This window comes from Caloenas nicobarica, chromosome Z (assembly GCF_036013445.1).
Source record: "Caloenas nicobarica isolate bCalNic1 chromosome Z, bCalNic1.hap1, whole genome shotgun sequence".
Taxonomy (NCBI): Eukaryota; Metazoa; Chordata; class Aves; order Columbiformes; family Columbidae; genus Caloenas; species Caloenas nicobarica.
Window position 1 is genome coordinate 42,312,925 of NC_088284.1, and position 19,280 is coordinate 42,332,204.

A 19,280-nucleotide genomic window follows, 5' to 3' on the forward strand; every position below is an offset into this window, starting at 1 on the left:
TACTCTTCTTGGGTGCTTCTGACCTGATCCCCTAATAGACAGGCACATGTGGGTGGCAGAAATACATTTATCTTCTAGCACAGTGGAGTAGAGCAGTGGCAACCTGTTGTGAGCGCCATTCTGCCTCTCTGCTTCATTTGTTCTTACATCTTTAGGTTGTTTGGGTTTGTTTCCAAGCCAAGCTGATGTCTGCAGTATCCATCCTGTGAAATGTATCACCAGATTTCCAGTGCTATGGTGTCTATTTTGCAGATGCTGAATATCAGTCTCACATATGTGTGTAAAGCCATCTGTTTTGGGTTTATGCTATGGCGTTGGTGTCTACCCCAGTTCATGTGTCTCTGTGATGGCAGCAATGCTGCCATTGCCCAAAGCATGTGTGCAGCCTCCATCTCCTGACAGGTGAGCCCTACTACACAGAAGCACGGTCCACAGTAACTCCGTTGTAGAAGTAAGATGTCTGCTACTTGGAAGGACCAACAAGCTGCCCACAACACATTGAGGAGCTGTGCAGAGCCACCAGCAGTGGATTTGCAATGGGTCTTAGGCTGCTCTCTGCATTGTTTTCCAGGGAATTTCCCTGTTCCAAATTCTAGAGGGTTTTCCACTCTCTTCCCTCTGGCACCATGTCCTCTTCTTGTCCATCTTTCTTTCTTTTGTTTGTGGTCTTCTTTTCCACTTTCTTTTGTCCCACAGAACTGCATCTCTGCCTATACTCTCATTTGTCCTCCTACCTGACACCTGGTCCCACTCTGTTACCTTATGTCTGCTTGGGGTTTCTTTTCTCCCACCTTGAGAGACCTGGTCCCTGTCATATTAGCTGTGTGTGCATTTCTGCCCACAAAGAAGAAGGATGGTATGCTTCCTCATTCATCCCCACAGACAGAAGCCATGGGAATGTCTGGGCTACAGTGACCACGGGTTGGTGCTGAAGAGCTTCTGCAAGGAAGGTTAACAGTTAGTTCTTGTTGATTGTGTTAGCTGAAAGGCTTCCAGTTACTTTTTGCCAACCTATCCAGTGTTTGCTTGGCTGGAGACGTGTTCAGCCATTCTTCACATGTTCTTGGACAGTTTGGCGTTAGACCTACTTTTGAGCAACAAATATTTTGTTTGAAGGTAAGAGGGTAAGGAAAGCCCTTGGACTGCACAAAAGAGCAGGGAGGATCAAATACTTGAGCAGGTGACACTGAAGTCTTCAAATGTGATATTCTTTAGGGCTATTTACCTCTCTGCAGGTTGTTGCTGTGGTTTAGTGTGGCACAAGTGTTCTGTGAGTTGAATTTTTCCTTACATACTAGTTTTGATAATTTTCTAAATGCTAAGAATAATAGTAGAGCTACTGTGAGCTTCCCACACAAGGATTGTGTGCTACCCAGAAGTAATTTTTCTTTCAAAGTATACAAAATACCTAAAACTGATCTCCTTCTATGACAAGATGACCCACCTAGTAGATGAGGGAAAAGCTGTGAGTGTTGTGTACTTAGACTTCAGTAACACCTTTGACACCATATCCCACAGCATTCTCCTGGAGAAGCTGGCAGCTCATGGCCTGGGTGGGTGTACTCTGCGATGGACAAAGAACTGGCTGGAGGGCCGGGCCAAAAGAGTTGTGGTGAATGGAGCCAAACCCAGTTGGCAGCCAGTCATGAGTGGTGTTCCCCAGGGCTCAGTATTGGGGCCAGTTCCGTTTGATCTCTTTATCAATGATCTGGATGAGGGGATTGAGTGCACCCTTAGTAAGTTTGCAGATGACACCAAGTTGTGTGGGAGTGTTGATCTGCTGGAGGGTAGAAAGGCTGTACAGAGGGATCTGGACTGGCTGGATCATTGGGCTGAGGCCAATTGTATGATGTTCAACAAGGCCAAGTGCTGGGTCCTGCACTTGGGTCACAACAACCCCTTGCAGCACTACAGGCTTGGGGAAGAGTGGCTGGAAAGCTGCCTGGCAGAGGGGGATCTGGGGGTGTTGATTGACAGCTGGCTGAACATGAGCCAGCAGTGTGCCCAGGTGGCCAAAAAGGCCACCAGCATCCTGGCTTGTATCAGGAATAGTGTGGCCAGCAGGACTAGAGAAGTGATCGTGCCACTGTACTCAGCACTGGGGAGGCCCCATCTTGAACACTGTTCAGTTTTGGGCCCTTCATCATAAGAAGGACTTTGAGGTACTGGAGAGAATGCAGAGGAGGGCGATGAAGCTGGTGAGGGGCCTGGAGCACAGGTCTGATGAGGAGCGGCTGAGGGAACTGAGGCTGTTTAGCCTGGAGAAAAGGAGGCTGAGGGGAGACCTTATCGCTCTCCACAACTGCCTGAAAGGAGGTTGTAGCATGGAGGGTGTTGGTCTGTTCTCCCGAGTAGCAAGTGATAGGACAAGAGGAAATGGCCTCAAGTTGCGCCAGGGGAAGTTTAGATTGGATGTTAGGAAAAATTTCTTCATGGAAGGAGTTATCAAGCACTGGAAGCAGTTGCCCAGGGAAGTGGTGTCATCACCATCCCTGGAGGTTTTTAAAAGGCGTTTAGACAAGGTTCTTAGGGACATGGTTTAGTGCCAGAGTTAGGTTAGGTTATGATTGGACTCGATGATCCTGAGGGTCTCTTCCAGCTGAAATGATTCTATGATTCTTGAGAGAGGATCTGTAGATGCCGAACTTTATCACCTCTGCTGGCTGCAATGATGGTTGCACAGAAAGCTGGTACCTGGAGCCCTGGGGAACTTGAAGCAGGGGATTTCTTGCATGTCACCAGCAGAGGGGTGTGGCACCCACTACAGGGCAGAGGCCACACAGAGAATGAGAAAGGGTCAGGTATCCAGTCAGTTCAATACTGTAATGGCTATGTAGACAGAAGTACTATAGCAATAAAATCATTTACACTCCCAGCTGCATGGAGTTGAGCTTCTGAACCTTCATGGTATATACTACAGCTTTAAGAGGAGATTTATAGCAGCCAAAACTCAGTCCTGATAACATTATGTGGGTTGGTTCCTGACTTGGTATAATGCTTGTCAGTTTAATCTGCCTGGATAGCCCTTTCAGACTGCTTCTTCCTGACGATTTATTTCACACACACACAAAAGAAATAGGGCAAGAGTCCAGAGACATGTCTGAGCTTTTCAGACAAACATTCAAAATCATCTGAAATTTCACTTTGTGCTATTTTTGGAGAACAGATTCTACTTGTAACCATCGTGTTGTAAAGATTTTTTTTTTTACTGTTTGCAATCAGAACTGAATTTCACTTTTTTTTTTTAACTAAATTTTTCATTGTCTGAAAGATGTTACTTGGTCAAAAGCTGACATTAAGTTCACCAGTTTTCACAGAGTTCTCAAATTACATCCAGGTGTTTTTCTTACAGTTGAAGTAATAGTGCTGTTCATGTATGTCATTGCGAAGTACACAGAAGCAATGATTCTCCTTGTTATGCTAATCAGCTTTCATTAATGAGTAATGAGGTTAAATCTGAGTTCTCATTTTAAGAAATAACCAGCATATTTCTGCCATGTGTACTTCAGAATATGATTGAATACATTTGGTCAATTTTTGCACTAGTCTGTGCCTACTTCCTCTGAGTAGAGGGGGAATTTGGAAGTGTCTTAAGCCTCATGAGGAAAGCACATTAAAACAACAAGAAATGCTCCAAAACGTTTTCCATGTCCAACACATCTTTATTCTGCATGCTTTATCTTTTTGAACATCACAGCTGTCTTCCTATTGTATAGCATTGCTTTAAAAGAGTAAGTACTACCAGCTACAGGCCTAACTGGCTATGTGTTATAATAAGTTGATTTCTAAATGGATGAGATCTACAACATGCTGTTGTAGGGAGTGCCTTTAATTGTCCTTTTAACATTTTCTTTGATATTGCTGTTGAAACTCACATTGTGATGTTTGCCTTCTGATACAGTGAAAGGTTTTTTTTTGCCTGGCCCCCACTAGATGATCTTAAAACAATGATCCATCTGCAGCTGGGAGTGTTAGTTTTTGATGAGAAGCAAACCACAGAAGGCAGTGAGAGTCAGAAAGATGGTGGGGGTAGCTCCTTTTGCTTTTTATGTCAATATTCTGTCCTTTAATTCTTTGAAATTATGGATACGTAGAATCTGTGATTTTAAGTGTAACTGTAGAATGAGGATGCTGACATAATTAGTATGTGCTTTTGCCGTGCTGCATTCTTGATGTTTTCATTTGTTATTGCAATTATGGCAGATGACTGAAAGCCTATCTTTGTTACTTGTACTTGTTTAACAATATCTTCTCTTGGGGAAGAAAGTATCGAGTGTTAGGATAAGCACTAGTTATTGTAACAAGGTTTAGAAGAGTATGGATTTTAATGCTGGAAAAGCAAGAGTTTCGGGACTGTATTTGGCATAGTTAGAAACACCTTTACATGATGCATATAACTTTGTAGATAAACCACTACATCTTAATGCTAATGGATGCATGTTTATTCTCCCTGAGAAGTGTGAAACCTCTCTAAGTGCTACAACTATTTTGCTCCTTGCTACCCTCCACTGGAGAGGTAATTCTTGTGTATCTTGCAGCCCAGTTTAATGGCATTGAGAAACGACAAGGATCTCCCTCAAATCACCAGCGCAGGCAATTGAGAGCACCTGGAGGAGGCTTTAAACCCATCAAACATGGCAGTCCAGAGTTTTGTGGGATCCTGGGAGAGAGAATAGATCCAACTATTCAACTGGAAAAGCAGATGTAAGTAAGCACAGTAATTGCTCTCTAGCTCTTTGCCTCCCCACTTACAGGAACAGCTTGCTTTCCTCCAGCTCCCTTTCCTCAGTATCCCCTTGTGTTAGTGCTCACAAAAACCCTATTCTTATTAACTCTGCTAATTGTAACTAACTTTTGTGAGAAACAAAATAGACTTAAACAGGAAACTCCTCTCAGGAGCAGTGAATTTTATCTGCCAAATATGTGCAGTTATTCCACTTCCAACCAGGTTGATTACATTGCATCAGGGAAAATAGGTTTATATTGCATTTATGCACATTGTGCTTTAAAGCTGCACAAATTCCATATTTTTCTGGCTGAATAGCATGTTTCTAGTAACTCAGACATGCCTTTCATCTATCTGTAATACTATTCCAGGGAGAGACTGGTAAGACCACTTACAAAACTTTCAGAAAAGAGACTTATTTCTACTCTGACGGTGTCAAATGAAGGTGGTATTTAGACGCAGTTTTGTCAGCTCCAGACTCAAGTTCTAGGGGAATTTCCTAGAGTGAATGTCTGGTATCCATGAGGGTAGCTCTGTTCTGCCTCATTTTTACCCTCCTCGAACCATTTGGGCAGACTGACTTTTATAATGAAATGACCCACTGTCCTGTATCATATTCAAGGTGCAGTCTCATAGAAGGGGCCAGAATCCCCTGTTACACAAAGAAAGAAAAGTCTTCTTGTGGAGCAATTTACAGAGGTTATACTGATATTTTTGAGCACTGAGAAGCCCATGGATTAATGCAGTAAAGTGAGGAAGCTGTGTCTTGAATCCTTGAAGGCAGTCCCACTCCAGACACTGTCATTCTAAGTTATATGCAGAATTTATTTTCACGGAAGAGGGAGGGCATAATTTAGTGTACATGTGAGTGTGCTCTTTATGAGAATACTTTGTTCCTGAATGGTAGCAATATTGGGTGGATTAGCAATCCTTTTGCATTTCAGATCCTCAGTAGGAGAGAATCCCATCTGTCAATTGCATCTGCAAGAAGGTAGTTTCAGAAATTCCTTTTCTTTTGATATCCTATTTTTATGTGCAATGTTTGAAAACTTAAAACAGAACAATATCATCCACATGGTGTCATATTCCATCTAATCAACCTCAGCCTTTGAACCATCTGCTCATTGACAGAATGTAGGTGTATCTCCAACAGAGGCAGTAGCAACCACTATTGTGAAATCACTCATTGATACTGTTAGGTAAATGACTATAAGCGTATAAATTTGAATGTAGAATTTGGTCCTCAGATTTCAGTAATTCCAGCCCACCGTACCCCCCATACATTTAAAATACTGCAGGAAGTTGTGCATCTGTAAATAACTTTTGACTCATAAATACGTTGTTGTATAGTTCTCTCTTTTAGTATAACTGCAGTTATATGTAACTGCAATTGATGATGATAATAACTGAAAACTGGAGAGCTAGGGTTTTTTCCTTTGATTTTTCAAGCATTAATCACACGAGATTCTTTTGAATTAAACAGGATCAAACCTGAAATGCACAGTTAAAAATAATGTGTCAGAAAATGGAAGAGTTTAAATTTATTGTACCTTAGTTATTAATAATTATTCAGACTGCATAAGTTTTAGCAACATGGGATGTCTCTACAGCACATGCCAAGCCATTCCATTTTTCTCTAAAAAAAATGAGTCTGTTTTCATAGAAGGGAGTACAAGATCTAGAGGAAAGGAAACATGCAAGTTGACAAGTGGATAGGTAGATTAGGAAGTTTCCCAGAAACAGTCAGAAATACTGATGTGTGTTAATATATCAAGAAAATACTTTTAGTTGCTTGTGATCAAGCAATCTGTAACTGTGAACTTAGTAACTCATGGACCCAGGGGAACTGAACAAATTTGTTCCATTTCCTCAGTAATGGTGAAAAGAAGAAAGTGTGTGCTGCTGTTTCCATTGTCTCATTGAAAGTGAATCTCTCCCAGCCTTGATTTACAAGATCTTTACAAGATTTTGCTCTGACCAATTCAGAAACAGACTAGTGTTGTGCATTGTATGAGCTGTAATAACTGATTATGCTTCATAATTGGTGCAGCTGTCCTGTCTTCAGTGGAGCTGTGGCCACATAGTGGCCAAAACCTGGCCATTGAGAAAGTAAGGGACATCAGGAAAAACTTTCTATAAACCACAATCAGGGTGCTCTCTATCCTAGGAGGAGGTCCTGATAAAGGTCAAAGTGTGTGATTATGTTTGAATTTTGCTTTCAGGTTTGCATTGTGTGCCTGTGTTTTCCAGGATATCTTAGAAGTCATACATATCTTCAGGTTTTTATGTCCCATGCTCTTGCATTGGTATCTTTGACAAGCTGTCATTTCACTATTTTGTTATCGCATCGTTGACATTTGAATCTTTGACCTTTCTGCACAAATATCTGTATTTTGGCATTTAAAAAGTAGATAGACCCAGGACAAACAGACCTAATACAAGCTGATTATAGCACTATGCTTATCTCACTATCTATCCAGAGCAGGAGCAATCTGAGTGTCCCATTTACATGTGCATATGATTCACAAGCAATTACACTTCTGGATATTGCTGTTTGCTCTCAGCTGTAGCCACAACAGCTTCCGGGTATCACTTCTGAATCAGAAGTTCTTCCACCAGCACTTGTTTTCATACTTCGTTGTTTTTCTTCCAACTGTGTTAAAAGCAGCTTTTACTGCAAGGAGACAGCCTTGCATTCTTTTTCCATGAACCTCTTTGCCAACTGGGGAGTGCTAGATCTGAAGCATATATGAAATACTTACCCTGGATTCTGATATTCAGAGGGATCTCCCTGTTTTTTTGCTAGGTCGTATTTTATTTTGGTTTTATTTGGCTTTTGGGAGAAAAGAAAATAAAAAATATTTATAGCTAACAGGAATAATTTTTAGACTCTCCCAGATCCATTTTCTGATTTACACTAAGTGTTATATTCTTCCCTTACACTCAGAAGACAACCTAGTCTTGTTAGTTGAGAAATATCCTCCAGCCTTAACTATCTAACGGGAGATAGGGAGAACACTGCCACATTTGCATCTGTGTCTGAATTATATTTGTGAAGTGATGGAGTTGTCAGGGTCTTCCTTTCTAGTCTGTCTTGAATATACAATAGTACAACCCTCTTTTAGCTTTCTCTAATGCAGACTTCGGTTGTAACCAGAAACACAACGAATTTTTCAGTTGAGCATCAACTTTTGTGTAGTACATTAATCAGATTTGACAATGGAGCTGACATCAGCACAAGGTAGTTAAGAGCATGACTTCTGTCAAAGGGATCTGTTTGGTCTTTGTTAACTTACCTTTTAGTTGGAACATCTCCCTCAGAATAAATTCAGCAGAGAAATACAGTTGGAACAAATGAAAGAACTTTTTTGCACAAGGCCATTGACAGTTCCTGGTAGTAACAGACACAGAACACTTCTGATTTTATGAATTAACCTTCTTAGGCATGGTAGTGTCACATTGTGCTCCAAAGTGCATCTGACAACTGCAGGAAGAGATGTTCCTCAGGGGTGTGATTGTTGCAGTGCAGGACCAGGCACATTACATTGCTCAAGAAACTTGGGGGAAGTCTCAAAGCGTTCACCATTGGACTGCAATATTTTAATTGCTGATACAGAGCAGCATGTGCTAATAAGGTTCTTTGTTTGCAGTGGTCAGTTTAGTGAAGGACCCACCTCTCCTTTCCTCATTTCCTTGCTTCCCTGAATTGATCACGCCTCCTCTACAGGTCCACCAGAGATCTACTTAAAGTGCTCTGAGTTGTCACAGCTGCATTTAGAGCAAGTATCTTTGTTACAGATCTTCATACTTTGTAACTTTTCTCCTTTCTTGAAGATTTATTTTAGCAGATCTTTTCCACTATTAACTGTTCATATTCTTCAGATGTGATTTTGTTTTCTCTTTGTGCTTTTGTATATTAGTGAAATATTGATATATCACAGGGATGCAATGGAGTAAATGTGTACATTGTGGATCTACTGCTTGCAAGATAAAGATTATGATGTGTTGCACTGAGTGGGAATTTCTTACATAAATATGTACACCAATCCTGTTGCACCCTCTCCTGATCTAATCTTTTTCCATCAGCTGACAGGAACTACAGGCCTCCACAAGTTGTAAAGTTAACTTCAGCTAATGCAAGCAATGTGCTTTTTATCCGTAATATGTTAGATCTTTAAAATGTCCATGTGATATTAACCACAATTCATACCTTAAAGAAAAAAAGTATTGAAAGGAGTATGAATTGGAGTGTGTACTGTATTAATCTCTCTGCTTTTTCCTAGATGGTATCATGGAGCAATCAGTCGGACAGATGCAGAAAACCTGTTACGTTTATGTAAAGAGTGTAGCTACCTTGTAAGAAATAGTCAAACAAGCAAGAATGACTATTCTCTTTCGCTGAAGTAAGTACTTTTCAGTAAAACATAATCAATTTAATTTATAAGCCATAATTTCTCTGGGTTTTTTTTTATAAGCTATTTAGAAGCCACAATACAAGAAGAGAAAATGATGTAGTTTCCTGCACTGGTTCAGCTCAGGTGGCCACGCAGAGTTTGAGACTGTCAGTCTGCATGATATATACTGAATTAGAGTGCAATTTGGGAATGTGAAGAGATTTTTGGTCTTCATTTTGTGCCTATTTAACTAAATAAACTTGTTGGTTTGGGGATTTCGTTTTGTTCGTAGTGGGGTTTTTCGTTGTTTGTTTGGGAATTTGTTTTGTTTGGGGTTTTTTGTGTGTGTATTTTGGTTTTTTCTGATTTGAAATGCTCCTGCTGCTTGTGCTTCAGGCGGAATAAGCAACTGTATTCTTGGGGGATTTTATTCGTTTTGCTTCATACATGGAAGGAAGGCTTTGTATACTTCGTATACTGTAGTATACCTAAACAGTATTCTTAAAATTTTAGAAACTGAAAAGCCCAAGATCAAGGAAGATCTACAGAATTAGGAAATGAGCATTGTTGCAGTCTTAGTGCTGCTTTGAACTTACCTCACCTACCTTAGCATGATCAGGGTACATTACAGATGTTGGTTTCAACATATCTTAGAACAGAATCATAAATGCTTTGGCTTGGAAGGGACCTTCAAAGATTATCTAGTCCAATTGCTCTGCCATGGGCAGGGACATAAACTCACTTGCATTTTTAGCAGAGGGAAGGTTTCCACATTTTTCAGTGCAGGAGAACAAAAATGCCCTTGACCTTGGTATAAGCTGTACAGGTACAAAGAGAATTGTCTCCTTTCTTCCCTTCTAAGAAGACAGGGTCTGGTGTGGAACCTGCCCTTCCAAGTATGTCTGAGAAACAGGCCTGCTTGATTTTTTTTTTTTTTTTTTTCCTTCCTAGCATTACTCCTACCAGTTTGGCTTTTACATGGTTTCTTCTTAGGTCTGTTCTGGAGACACATTTTACTGCTGGGATGGTGTGATAGTTGATGGTAATAACACTTCCATAGAGAGCATCTGATCCTTTTTACCTTCCTATCTTCATTAGAAATAAAGGGCCATGCCTACTCAACCCTGGTTTATTCTGAAACCCTGGTTTAGTCTCTGTTTAGTTCAGCAAATTTCAGGTTGGTTTTATATCCCCACTTTGGGCTGAGTAGAAGTGCTTTTGTTAATCTAGTTTTAAGATTGTATTCTAGGGCTTAAGAAAAATATTTTGTAGAACTATTTTTAAAAATCTCAATTCCTGTGCTATTGTTGTTGGGATCTCTCTGTAATACAGAGTTCTGCCTTGAAATGGAACATACCTGCTTTATAAATGCTGTTCAGCTCCTCTTGTCCCTTTTGTAGTTTGATTTGTGTATTCTCTGATATAGTGATCCTCTAGATATTTTCAAAAGTTGAGGCATTAATAGCACATGCTTCACATATATGTAGGTTTAAATTTTGTCTTAAATTCTTCTAAGTTTTGGAATACGACTTTCATTTTTTAAGTATTTTACTTAATTCTTGCATCAGCACAGCTAAAGCACAACTTCAAGAGGAAAAGGTGACAGTTAAATTTATATTTTGCAGTTATGGACATCTGAATGCATGTTGTAGTCCCTTTGAATGTTGTATTCCTAAGTCTTCAAAAATGTTTCCTGGTGGTATTTAAGTCTCCTCGTAACTTGCTCTATGGTAAGGTAGCTAAGCGATTGACCTCCTCCAATCCGTGTTTTCTAGAGCATAAGATTCTTTCACTACTCATCAGCTCTTCTGCCATACTTTTGTCAAAATTAGTGCTGACTCTGGCCTCTTGATGCAGTCTATTAATTCTGTATACCATCTCCCTGTGATGATGATCGTTCTCTTATGACCCCTCCAAAGCTCACATAATCCTCTTAAGCTCATGATATTGCAATTAGAACTCATGTCCTCTCCCTTAGTGGGTGATAAGTTTTCTTTCTTTCCAGGAGCTCCCCTGACATCCTGCGAATGAAATCAGTGTTTTCTCTAAAAGTATTTAGCTGAATAAACGATCGTGTAATTTAACCACACCTAAGTTATCATGCAAACGTGCTTCCTTTGCTAGAAACCTGCTTCTATTTACTTGCCATCTCACTGACCATTACCATCTGTAAACTACTGACAAAATTATGTTTGATGCTGTTGTTCACATCTGATTTTTACTCATGGCCATAATGCTCTCTTCCCTTTCTGCTCCTATTTAGGACATTGAATTTTATAATTCATTGTTGTTTTCTAACCCTCTCCTTAATGAAGATAGTTTTCCAATCAAAGTAAGGTTTTGAAGAGTTTTGGTAATTGTGGAGATCTTCCTTAAGCACAAAGAGTTGAGTTACTGGACAGTTCTCAGGTTTCACTCATGATCCTTGGTTGAAATATTTCCCCACAATCAGCCTGGTTTATGACTACTTTTAGCTGTGAGAAGCTAGCCTTTCAAAGTGCCAAATGCATTGTACTATTTTGTGTTCTGATTCCCTTGCCTAGAGGCATCTGATCAGTCTCTGATTTGGTTATTTTGCACCTGTGCATGCTTACCTTGAGGTCAGTCAGAAGTCCATTCATTTCATCGCCATGTAATCTTACATCTTCATTAATATTTGACTTGCAAGACCTCCTGCCTCCCTCATCTTTTGTTGAAATGTGAATGCAGGGCATGCCAGAGCCTTTAACTAGTAACGGATGCAGTAGTGAAAACAGCTGCATAAGATATGACTAAGTGGACCAGCTGCTCAGCCTGGTGGCAGAGCTATGAGAGGAAGTAGAGAGATTAAAGAGCATCAGGGACTTTGAGAAATTAAGACTGGTGGAATCATGCTCTGCCCTCCCTGAGACAGAAACAGGAACAGCCATCAGAAAAAAACAAAACAAAACAAAAACCCAACAAAACAACACAACAAACAACAAAAAACCCAACCAAACAAAAACAATGTCAAGGGGATCCTGCATCCCACTCCCCAGCTCCTGCCCCACCAGGCAGAAGGCAGTAGCTCAAGAGAAAGGAGTGAACGGAGGCAAGTCCACACTTGCTGCAGCAGGCAAACCCCCTCCTTGCCTACTTTGCCTTCTCAAGTGCCTCTGTCCAATAGGTATGAGGCTCTGGATGTGGAAGGTCAGTCAATGGATGATGAGGATGATGGTCTATCATCCACAGGTGTTGGCAAGGTCAGAAAGGCCTACACCCTGTATCATGACCACTTCAATGAGAAAGAAAAGGTGGATTATAGTTGTAGGTGACTCCCTTCTGAGGGGAACAGAGTGTCCAATATACCAGGCAGACCCATCTCGTAGGGAAGTCTGCTGCCTCCCTTGGGCCCAGGTTAAGAACATCATGAGGAAACTCACTAGCCTGGTACGGCCCTCAGACTATTGTTCATTATTGCTCTTCCATGTGGGTGATGATGAAGCTGCAATGTATAATCCAAGGACAATCAACATTGAAAGGAACAGAGAGACCCGGTCTACTGATACATGGCTCTGTGGCGGGTGTCACTGCAAAAATTTCAGGTTTTTTGATAATGGGATGGTCTTACACAGCACCAGGCCTGCTGCCATCAGATGGGATTCACCTTTCTGAAAGGGGAAAGGGGGTCTTTGCTCATAAGCTAGTGGGTCTCATTGACAGAGCTTTAAGCTAGACTTGAAACAGGAGGGGAATAGCATAAGGTTTGCCTGTGAAAAGCTCTGGGATGACACGCCAAGGTTAGAGGGGCTGGATGGTAGTGAGGGTCCTCAGCCTGGTGCTCTGAGATGTGCTGCATACTCTGGAGAACACTTAAAGGTTTATGGAGATAAGTGAGGGGCTCCTGAGGTAATAGGAGCCAAAAGGGAACACTGGTGAAATACCTCAAAGGAATTAAGGTGTGTTTCTCTAAGAATGTGACATGGCTGGCAGCCCAGCTGCAGTGCCTCTATGCTAATGCATAGTATGGGCAGCAAACAGGGAGGAGTTGGAAGCCACCATGCTGCTAGAAAGCTATGACCTAGTTGCTGTTACTGAAACTTGGTGGGATGAATTCCATGACTGGAGTGCAGCTGTTGATGGCTACAGGCTGTTCAGAAGGAACAGATGAGGAAGGAAAGGCAAAAGGGTTACCTTCTACATCAACAAATGATTGGATTGTGAAGAGCTGTCTCTGAAGAATAACCACAAGCAGGTTGAAAGCTTATGGGTAAGAATTAGATATTAAGGCAACAAAGGGAACCTTGTGGTTGGTGTTTACTACAGGCTGCCTTATCAAGAGGAGACTATTGATGAAACCTTCTTACTCCAGCTACAGGAGACATTGTGCTCGCAGATTCTCCTCCTGCTGGGGGGACTTCAACCACCCCAACATCTGCTGGAAAAGTAGCATAGGGAGCTGTAGGCAATGCAAGAGACTTCTGGAGTGCATTGAGGGTAACTTCTTAAGCCGGGTAATAGACAGCACTACCAGGGGGGATGTGATACCGGACCTGATGGTCACCAATGCAAGTCAGCTAATAGGAGACATCAAGATTGGAAACAGCCTGGGATGCAGTGGTCAGGCACTGGTGGAGTTTGCAGTCCTGAGGGATGTGGGTCAGACAAAAAGTCAGGACTCTGAATTTTAGGAAAGCAAACTTCTAGCTTAAATAAATATCATAGAATGTCCTGAGTTGGAAAGGACCTGTCTCTTCTGGAATGCTGTCAGGCTTGAGGCCATGATTACACACCTGGGGAGTTCGTTCCAGTGCTCCACCACCCTCTGGGTGAAGAACCTTTCCCTGATGTCTAACCTAAAGCTCCTCTGGCTGTTCAAGTAGGTTGGTAAACAGGACCCCCTGGGAAACTGCCTCCAGAGACAAGGGAGCAGAACAGACCCAGCAGATCTTTAAGGATGTTTTCCATAGAGCAAAAGAGCTTGTGGTCCCCAGCTATAAGAAATCAGGTAAGGAAGGCAAGAGTCTGGCATGGCTGAGTTGAGACTTGCTGGTCAAACTAAAGGGCAAAAATGAAATGCACAGGCAGTGAAAGCAGGGACAGTACCCTGGCAAGAATACAGGGACACTGCCTGGTGGCAGTGGCAGAGGCGTGGTCAGGAAGGTCAACGTGTGGCTGGAGCTGGACTTCGCAGGGGATGTGAATAACAGTAAGAGCTTCTATAGGTATGTCAGCCAGAAAAGGAAGGTCAAAGAAAGTGTACCTCCCCTGGTGAACATGACTATCAAACTGGTAACAAGGGGTGAGGAGAAGGCTGAGGTACTCAACAACTTTTTTGCCCCAGTCTTCGCTGGCAAGCTCTCCTCCCACACCTCTCGAGTGGATGGACCCGAAGGCAGGGACTCGGGGAGCAAAGTCCTTCCCACTGTAAGTGAAGATCAGGTTAGTGACCACTTGAGGAACCTGAACATACGTAAGTCTGTGGGACCTGACAAGATGCATCCCAGAGTCCTGAGGGAATTGGCAAAACCACTGTCCATGATATTTGAAAAGTCATGACAGTCGCGTGAGGTCCCTCATGACAGAAAAGAGGGAAACACCACACCCATTTTTAAAAAGGGTAGAAAGGAGGACCCTGGGAACTACCGACCTGTCAGCATCACTTCTGTGCCTGCTAAGATCATGGAACAGATCCTCCTGGAAGCTACACTAGGGCACATGGAAGACAGGGAGGTGATTCAGTACAGCCAGCATGGCTTCACCAAGGGCGAGTCTTACCTGCCCGACAAAATGGCCTCTGTGATGGAGAAAGAATGTACAAAGTGAGTGAAACACAATACAGCCTCTCACCACATGAAAACACCAATGCCTTCCAAGCAATGATTCCCCTGAGCAGTGATCCTGAACTCCAGCCTGCAGCTTGTGCCAAAACCTCCCCCCATCCCAGACAGCAGCTCATGTTTGAAACACGATAGCAAAGAGCTATGCAGTCCTGAAGAGCAAAATAGTGTCCCACACCACCACTAATCCCCAGGAGAGAGAGAGAGAGAACTTTCCCTACCCTTTCTCACCTCCCCAGTCTGCAGTTTTAAACCAAGCATGACCCTTTATATGGTACTGAGTATCTATTCGGCTACTTTTAGGTCAGCTGTCCTGGCTATGTCATTCCCCTAGCTTTCTGTGGAACCCTATCTCAACCTTCACCAGCATATTTTTTTTAGTTAAATGTCATATGTGTCTGATTCAGGGAAAAAGGAAGAATGACACCCTGGTGTTTTTTATGGTTTTTTGATTTGTTTGTTTGTTTTCAATTGGGATTAAGTGATAGTGATTTAAAGTTTATTTCTTTAGCTACAAGTAGCAAGATTTATTTATTTATTTTAGTGAAAATCTCTTACTCTAGTTTATGGGTTTATGGTTTTCTTCAGTAACAAAATATTAAGTTTAGGTTATGTGGCAATGTTTATTGTACTGTGAAGACAGTGACTGTCAGAGAATGTCAGTGTCGTGTATTCTGTGCTTGAAAAAGCAGAGCTGAGACAGGAAGAGCAGTAGACAGGTCACTGTGTGAATGTCTGCAGTAAAGGATATTTCACAGTAATCGCTCACCTGGCTGGGGGGGAAATATTTTTTTCTTTTTCAGTTGAGATTTTAATTTATGTATTTGTTGCTGTAAGTTGGCAGAAACATTATAGGTTTTGTTCAAAATGACACCATACCATATGAAATAAAATTATGAAATGGAAAGGCATTTCAGAACAGAAAACCAAACCAACATGTGTTTCCTCCATTGCTAGAATGTGTTTTTTGGGGAGTTGTCCGGCTGGTTGGTTTGTGGACCTTCCTCCCTTCCTCCCTTCCTCCCTTCCTCCCTTCCTCCCTTCCTCCCTTCCTCCCTTCCTCCCTTCCTCCCTTCCTCCCTTCCTCCCTTCCTCCCTTCCTCCCTTCCTCCCTTCCTCCCTTCCTCCCTTCCTCCCTTCCTCCCTTCCTCCCTTCCTCCCTTCCTCCCTTCCTCCCTTCCTCCCTTCCTCCCGTTATTGCTTTTTTTCAATGTCCAAGGGACGTTTCATCAAAATGAATGCAGAAAATCTGTTCTGACAAAACAGCACTTTCTTCAGAAAAAACAGTGTTCAGAAGGCTTGGCCAGTTTTTCTGATTGTGAATTAACATTAAGATTTTTCTGGGAAAACAAAACAAAACCACAAACACAAGGTTTAATATCTAATTAATACTTCTTGAACATTCTTGTATCAGACTTCAGGCATAAGATCAAAAAAGAAGAGTCTGATGAGCTCTTTTCATAATTCCTTTCCTGTCCTCATTAGGTTTTGAAAACTGAAGGAAAATATGTGGAAAACCTGTAATTCAAAGTCACTTGGTTTTATGGTTGTGTTGCAAAACATTTTGAACGAGGTGTGACCATTAGCCATATATCAAGTATTGTGTTTGTGTAAACATCTGTGCTTGAGAGTTTGAAAGCAATTTGGTGCAGGGAACTCATGGCAATGGTTGCAATAAGGAGAGGAAGGAGTGAATATTGTCTGTAGTGGCACTGTTTTGTCACTGCTTTCCCCTCAGTTGAACAAAAACTTGGGAAATAGTTATTGCAACATTTGAGAAACCATAGTGACATTCAGAATTCACATAGTAACAATATCACATTACTTAAGTCAGGTCCCAGCATCTTCTCTTAGAGAATGTGTGTGTTACAGCTCTTCAAAGCACTGGCTTTTGTCACTGTTCACTTCTGTGATTTGCGATTGCCATTTGGGTTCTGCTCTTTGAAAACCTTGGGCCTGGCATGTTCTAATAGTTATTGCTGTTGATTGGTATTCTGAAACCAGGACTATTCACTATCAGATATATGTTCTGTTTGTTCATGTAGACTCCAACTGTGCTCAGAAAACTGAGCAGAAACTGATTTATAAACAGTTCAACTCTGAGGGTTGTTCTTCATGAAATTTCAGTAATCTCTTTGGATACTAAAGTCAGACCTTAGATCAAAAGGGTTTGGAGGAGGGGCAGAGGAAGGAGTATGACTTCCAGGTTCCTTTCTGAACAGTGTCCATGTAATCCTAGGCACTCGTCTAGCAGCAGTAGTGCTGTTAAACGTGTAGGTGCGTTCTGCCTTTGCCAGTTACTAGTAGGCCCTGATTCTCTATGAGTCCAGGAATACCAGAAAAGGAGTGTCTGTAAGACAGACTTCAAGAACAAATAGGGTAGGACATGCATCACAGAAGATCTTTAGTGTAGATGTGCACGGTTTCAAATCCTATACAACTGGAAGCATTTAATTCACATGCATGACTTCAAGGTGCTAAGCTGACTTTCTTCCAACTTAATTTGTTCTTCGTTCTAGAAGATGAGAAATATCTGGTTTGATATTTCTAGCTGCAACTAGTGGCAGCTCAGTTGGTCTACTTGGAACAAAGAAGGCAGGTAACAGATTCACAATGTAATTAGTGGAAACTAAAAGGAGGTAGGAAAGGAGTGAAGGAGGAAAGTATTTAAAAACATAATGTTTGCTTTCATCCACCAGTAAGCCTGGAATAATGCTCAATTTAAAGAGTTCTGGACATCCAGGAAAGTAGCCGGGCTAGAAATTAGAACTCAGCCTTATCATTAAAAATGTGTTGATAACTTAGCTGCAGGCACTAGCAATCAGTAAAATCAGTTAATTGACTTTATGTTCTTGCCTCTCAGATCTCCTTTGTGAAGAGAAAATTTGCATGCTTGACATTGCAAAGCTTTAAGGTCAATTTCACACTGCTCACAGTTGCCGCTTCTGCCCTTCCTCAGCCTTCACACAAAATGACCTCTGAAATCCATTTCTGAAGGATTTCCATTCAAGCTGGGTTTTACTTAAGGAAAGTAATGCTGTTTGTTTGGTTTGGTTTTTTAGGAGAAAAAAACCCCACAGAAATACACAGAAGGAAATAGATTGGGATGTGATTTTTGTGGAATTATTTCACAAGAAACAACAATAAAATCCACCTCCATTTCAAACCAGTCACAAAAGGCTGTTAAGGGGAAGGTCTGCAAAAGGGAAACTCTAGGTTTTGACCTGCTCTAACTCTAAAAGCTGGAAAAAAACCCCCACATTTGCTGAAGAGAAGATACAAAGGAGCTAGTAACTGCTTTTCACAGTGAAAATGCTAGGTTAGATGGTTATCCATTTCCTCCTAGTTTTCTAACATACTCCTTGAAAAGAAAATGAGGGCTAGTGCTTGACTGAAGGCCATTAGAGATGTCACTGAATAAGTAGAGGAGATAGCTGGGAATAAAGATGACTCAAGATTACTGGTAACTGAGTGACAATAACCTCACAGGTTTTCATCTGCATATAGCCAGTTGCCAGTTGAATCATCAGGGATGTTCCACAAAGATCCTGGTTAACAGTTGTTTTTAACGGAAAAGCTATGTGCAAAGAAATTCTCCAGGTTTGTTAGTCTTAGGCAGTCAGCTTTCAATGGCTAAGTGAGCCAAATGCCACAGAGGACTATGATGATAAAATCATTATTCAGTGAATGCAGGGAGAGGTCCTTCATTCATTGAGCTTAACTCTTCTGCCTCACAGGTCAGTTTGCTTTTTTAATTGATTTTAACATTGCAAGTCTACACCCCTTAAAAATTGTCATGCAAACTGCATGAAAAGAAAGAGTGTGAGGTGAGATCCCATTGCTGTGAAATAAGATAGAAATCTCAGGAAACAGTGATAGAGTTTTGGTCCTTGAAATTTAAACTGTATGTGGATTGCATGAGAGATGAGGGTGACTCTTCTACCTCTAGTCATATCCGGTTTGTATGCAGGTGTTTTTAAGTAATCTGTCATGAAAGGAATCGATTTAGTATGTGTTGCCTAAATTCTTAAGGAAAAATTCATTGAGCAGTTACCAGAGGTGCATACTAGCTGCCAGCAATATGCACCGGCAACTGCAAAATTATGTAATGTATTGTTAAATGTCTTACTTTTTAGGAATGGGTGTTTCTGTTACTAGAGTCAATTTCATTAGCAGTATTTTATAGTCTTCCTGGTTTAAAAAAAAAAAAAAGTTATGATAATGAGTGAAATTCAGCATTGGTATAAATTGCATTAAAGATTGCGTACGTTAATGAGACGTATTACCTGCTGGGAGTTCTCTGTGACTGAAGCTTGCTCTTCACATGTTTTGGCAAAGGAAGAAAAATTGACGAGATTCTTC

At 41.4% G+C, this 19,280-nt stretch overlaps 1 protein-coding gene across 5 annotated transcripts in view; it reads left to right on the forward strand.

Annotated features, from left to right (window-relative positions):
* Positions 1-19,280, forward strand: part of SHB (SH2 domain containing adaptor protein B) — a 64,457-nt gene that overhangs the window by 34,549 nt on the left and 10,628 nt on the right. For all 5 annotated transcript variants that reach the window (XR_010607919.1, XR_010607920.1, XM_065657657.1 and 2 more), the window contains 2 exons: positions 4,539-4,704; positions 9,010-9,129. Coding sequence is in view for 3 of the 5 variants with exons in the window: in XM_065657657.1 (XP_065513729.1) it covers positions 4,539-4,704; positions 9,010-9,129 (286 nt within the window). In the remaining 2 variants the exon portion in view is untranslated. The remainder of the gene's footprint in view (positions 1-4,538; positions 4,705-9,009; positions 9,130-19,280) is intronic.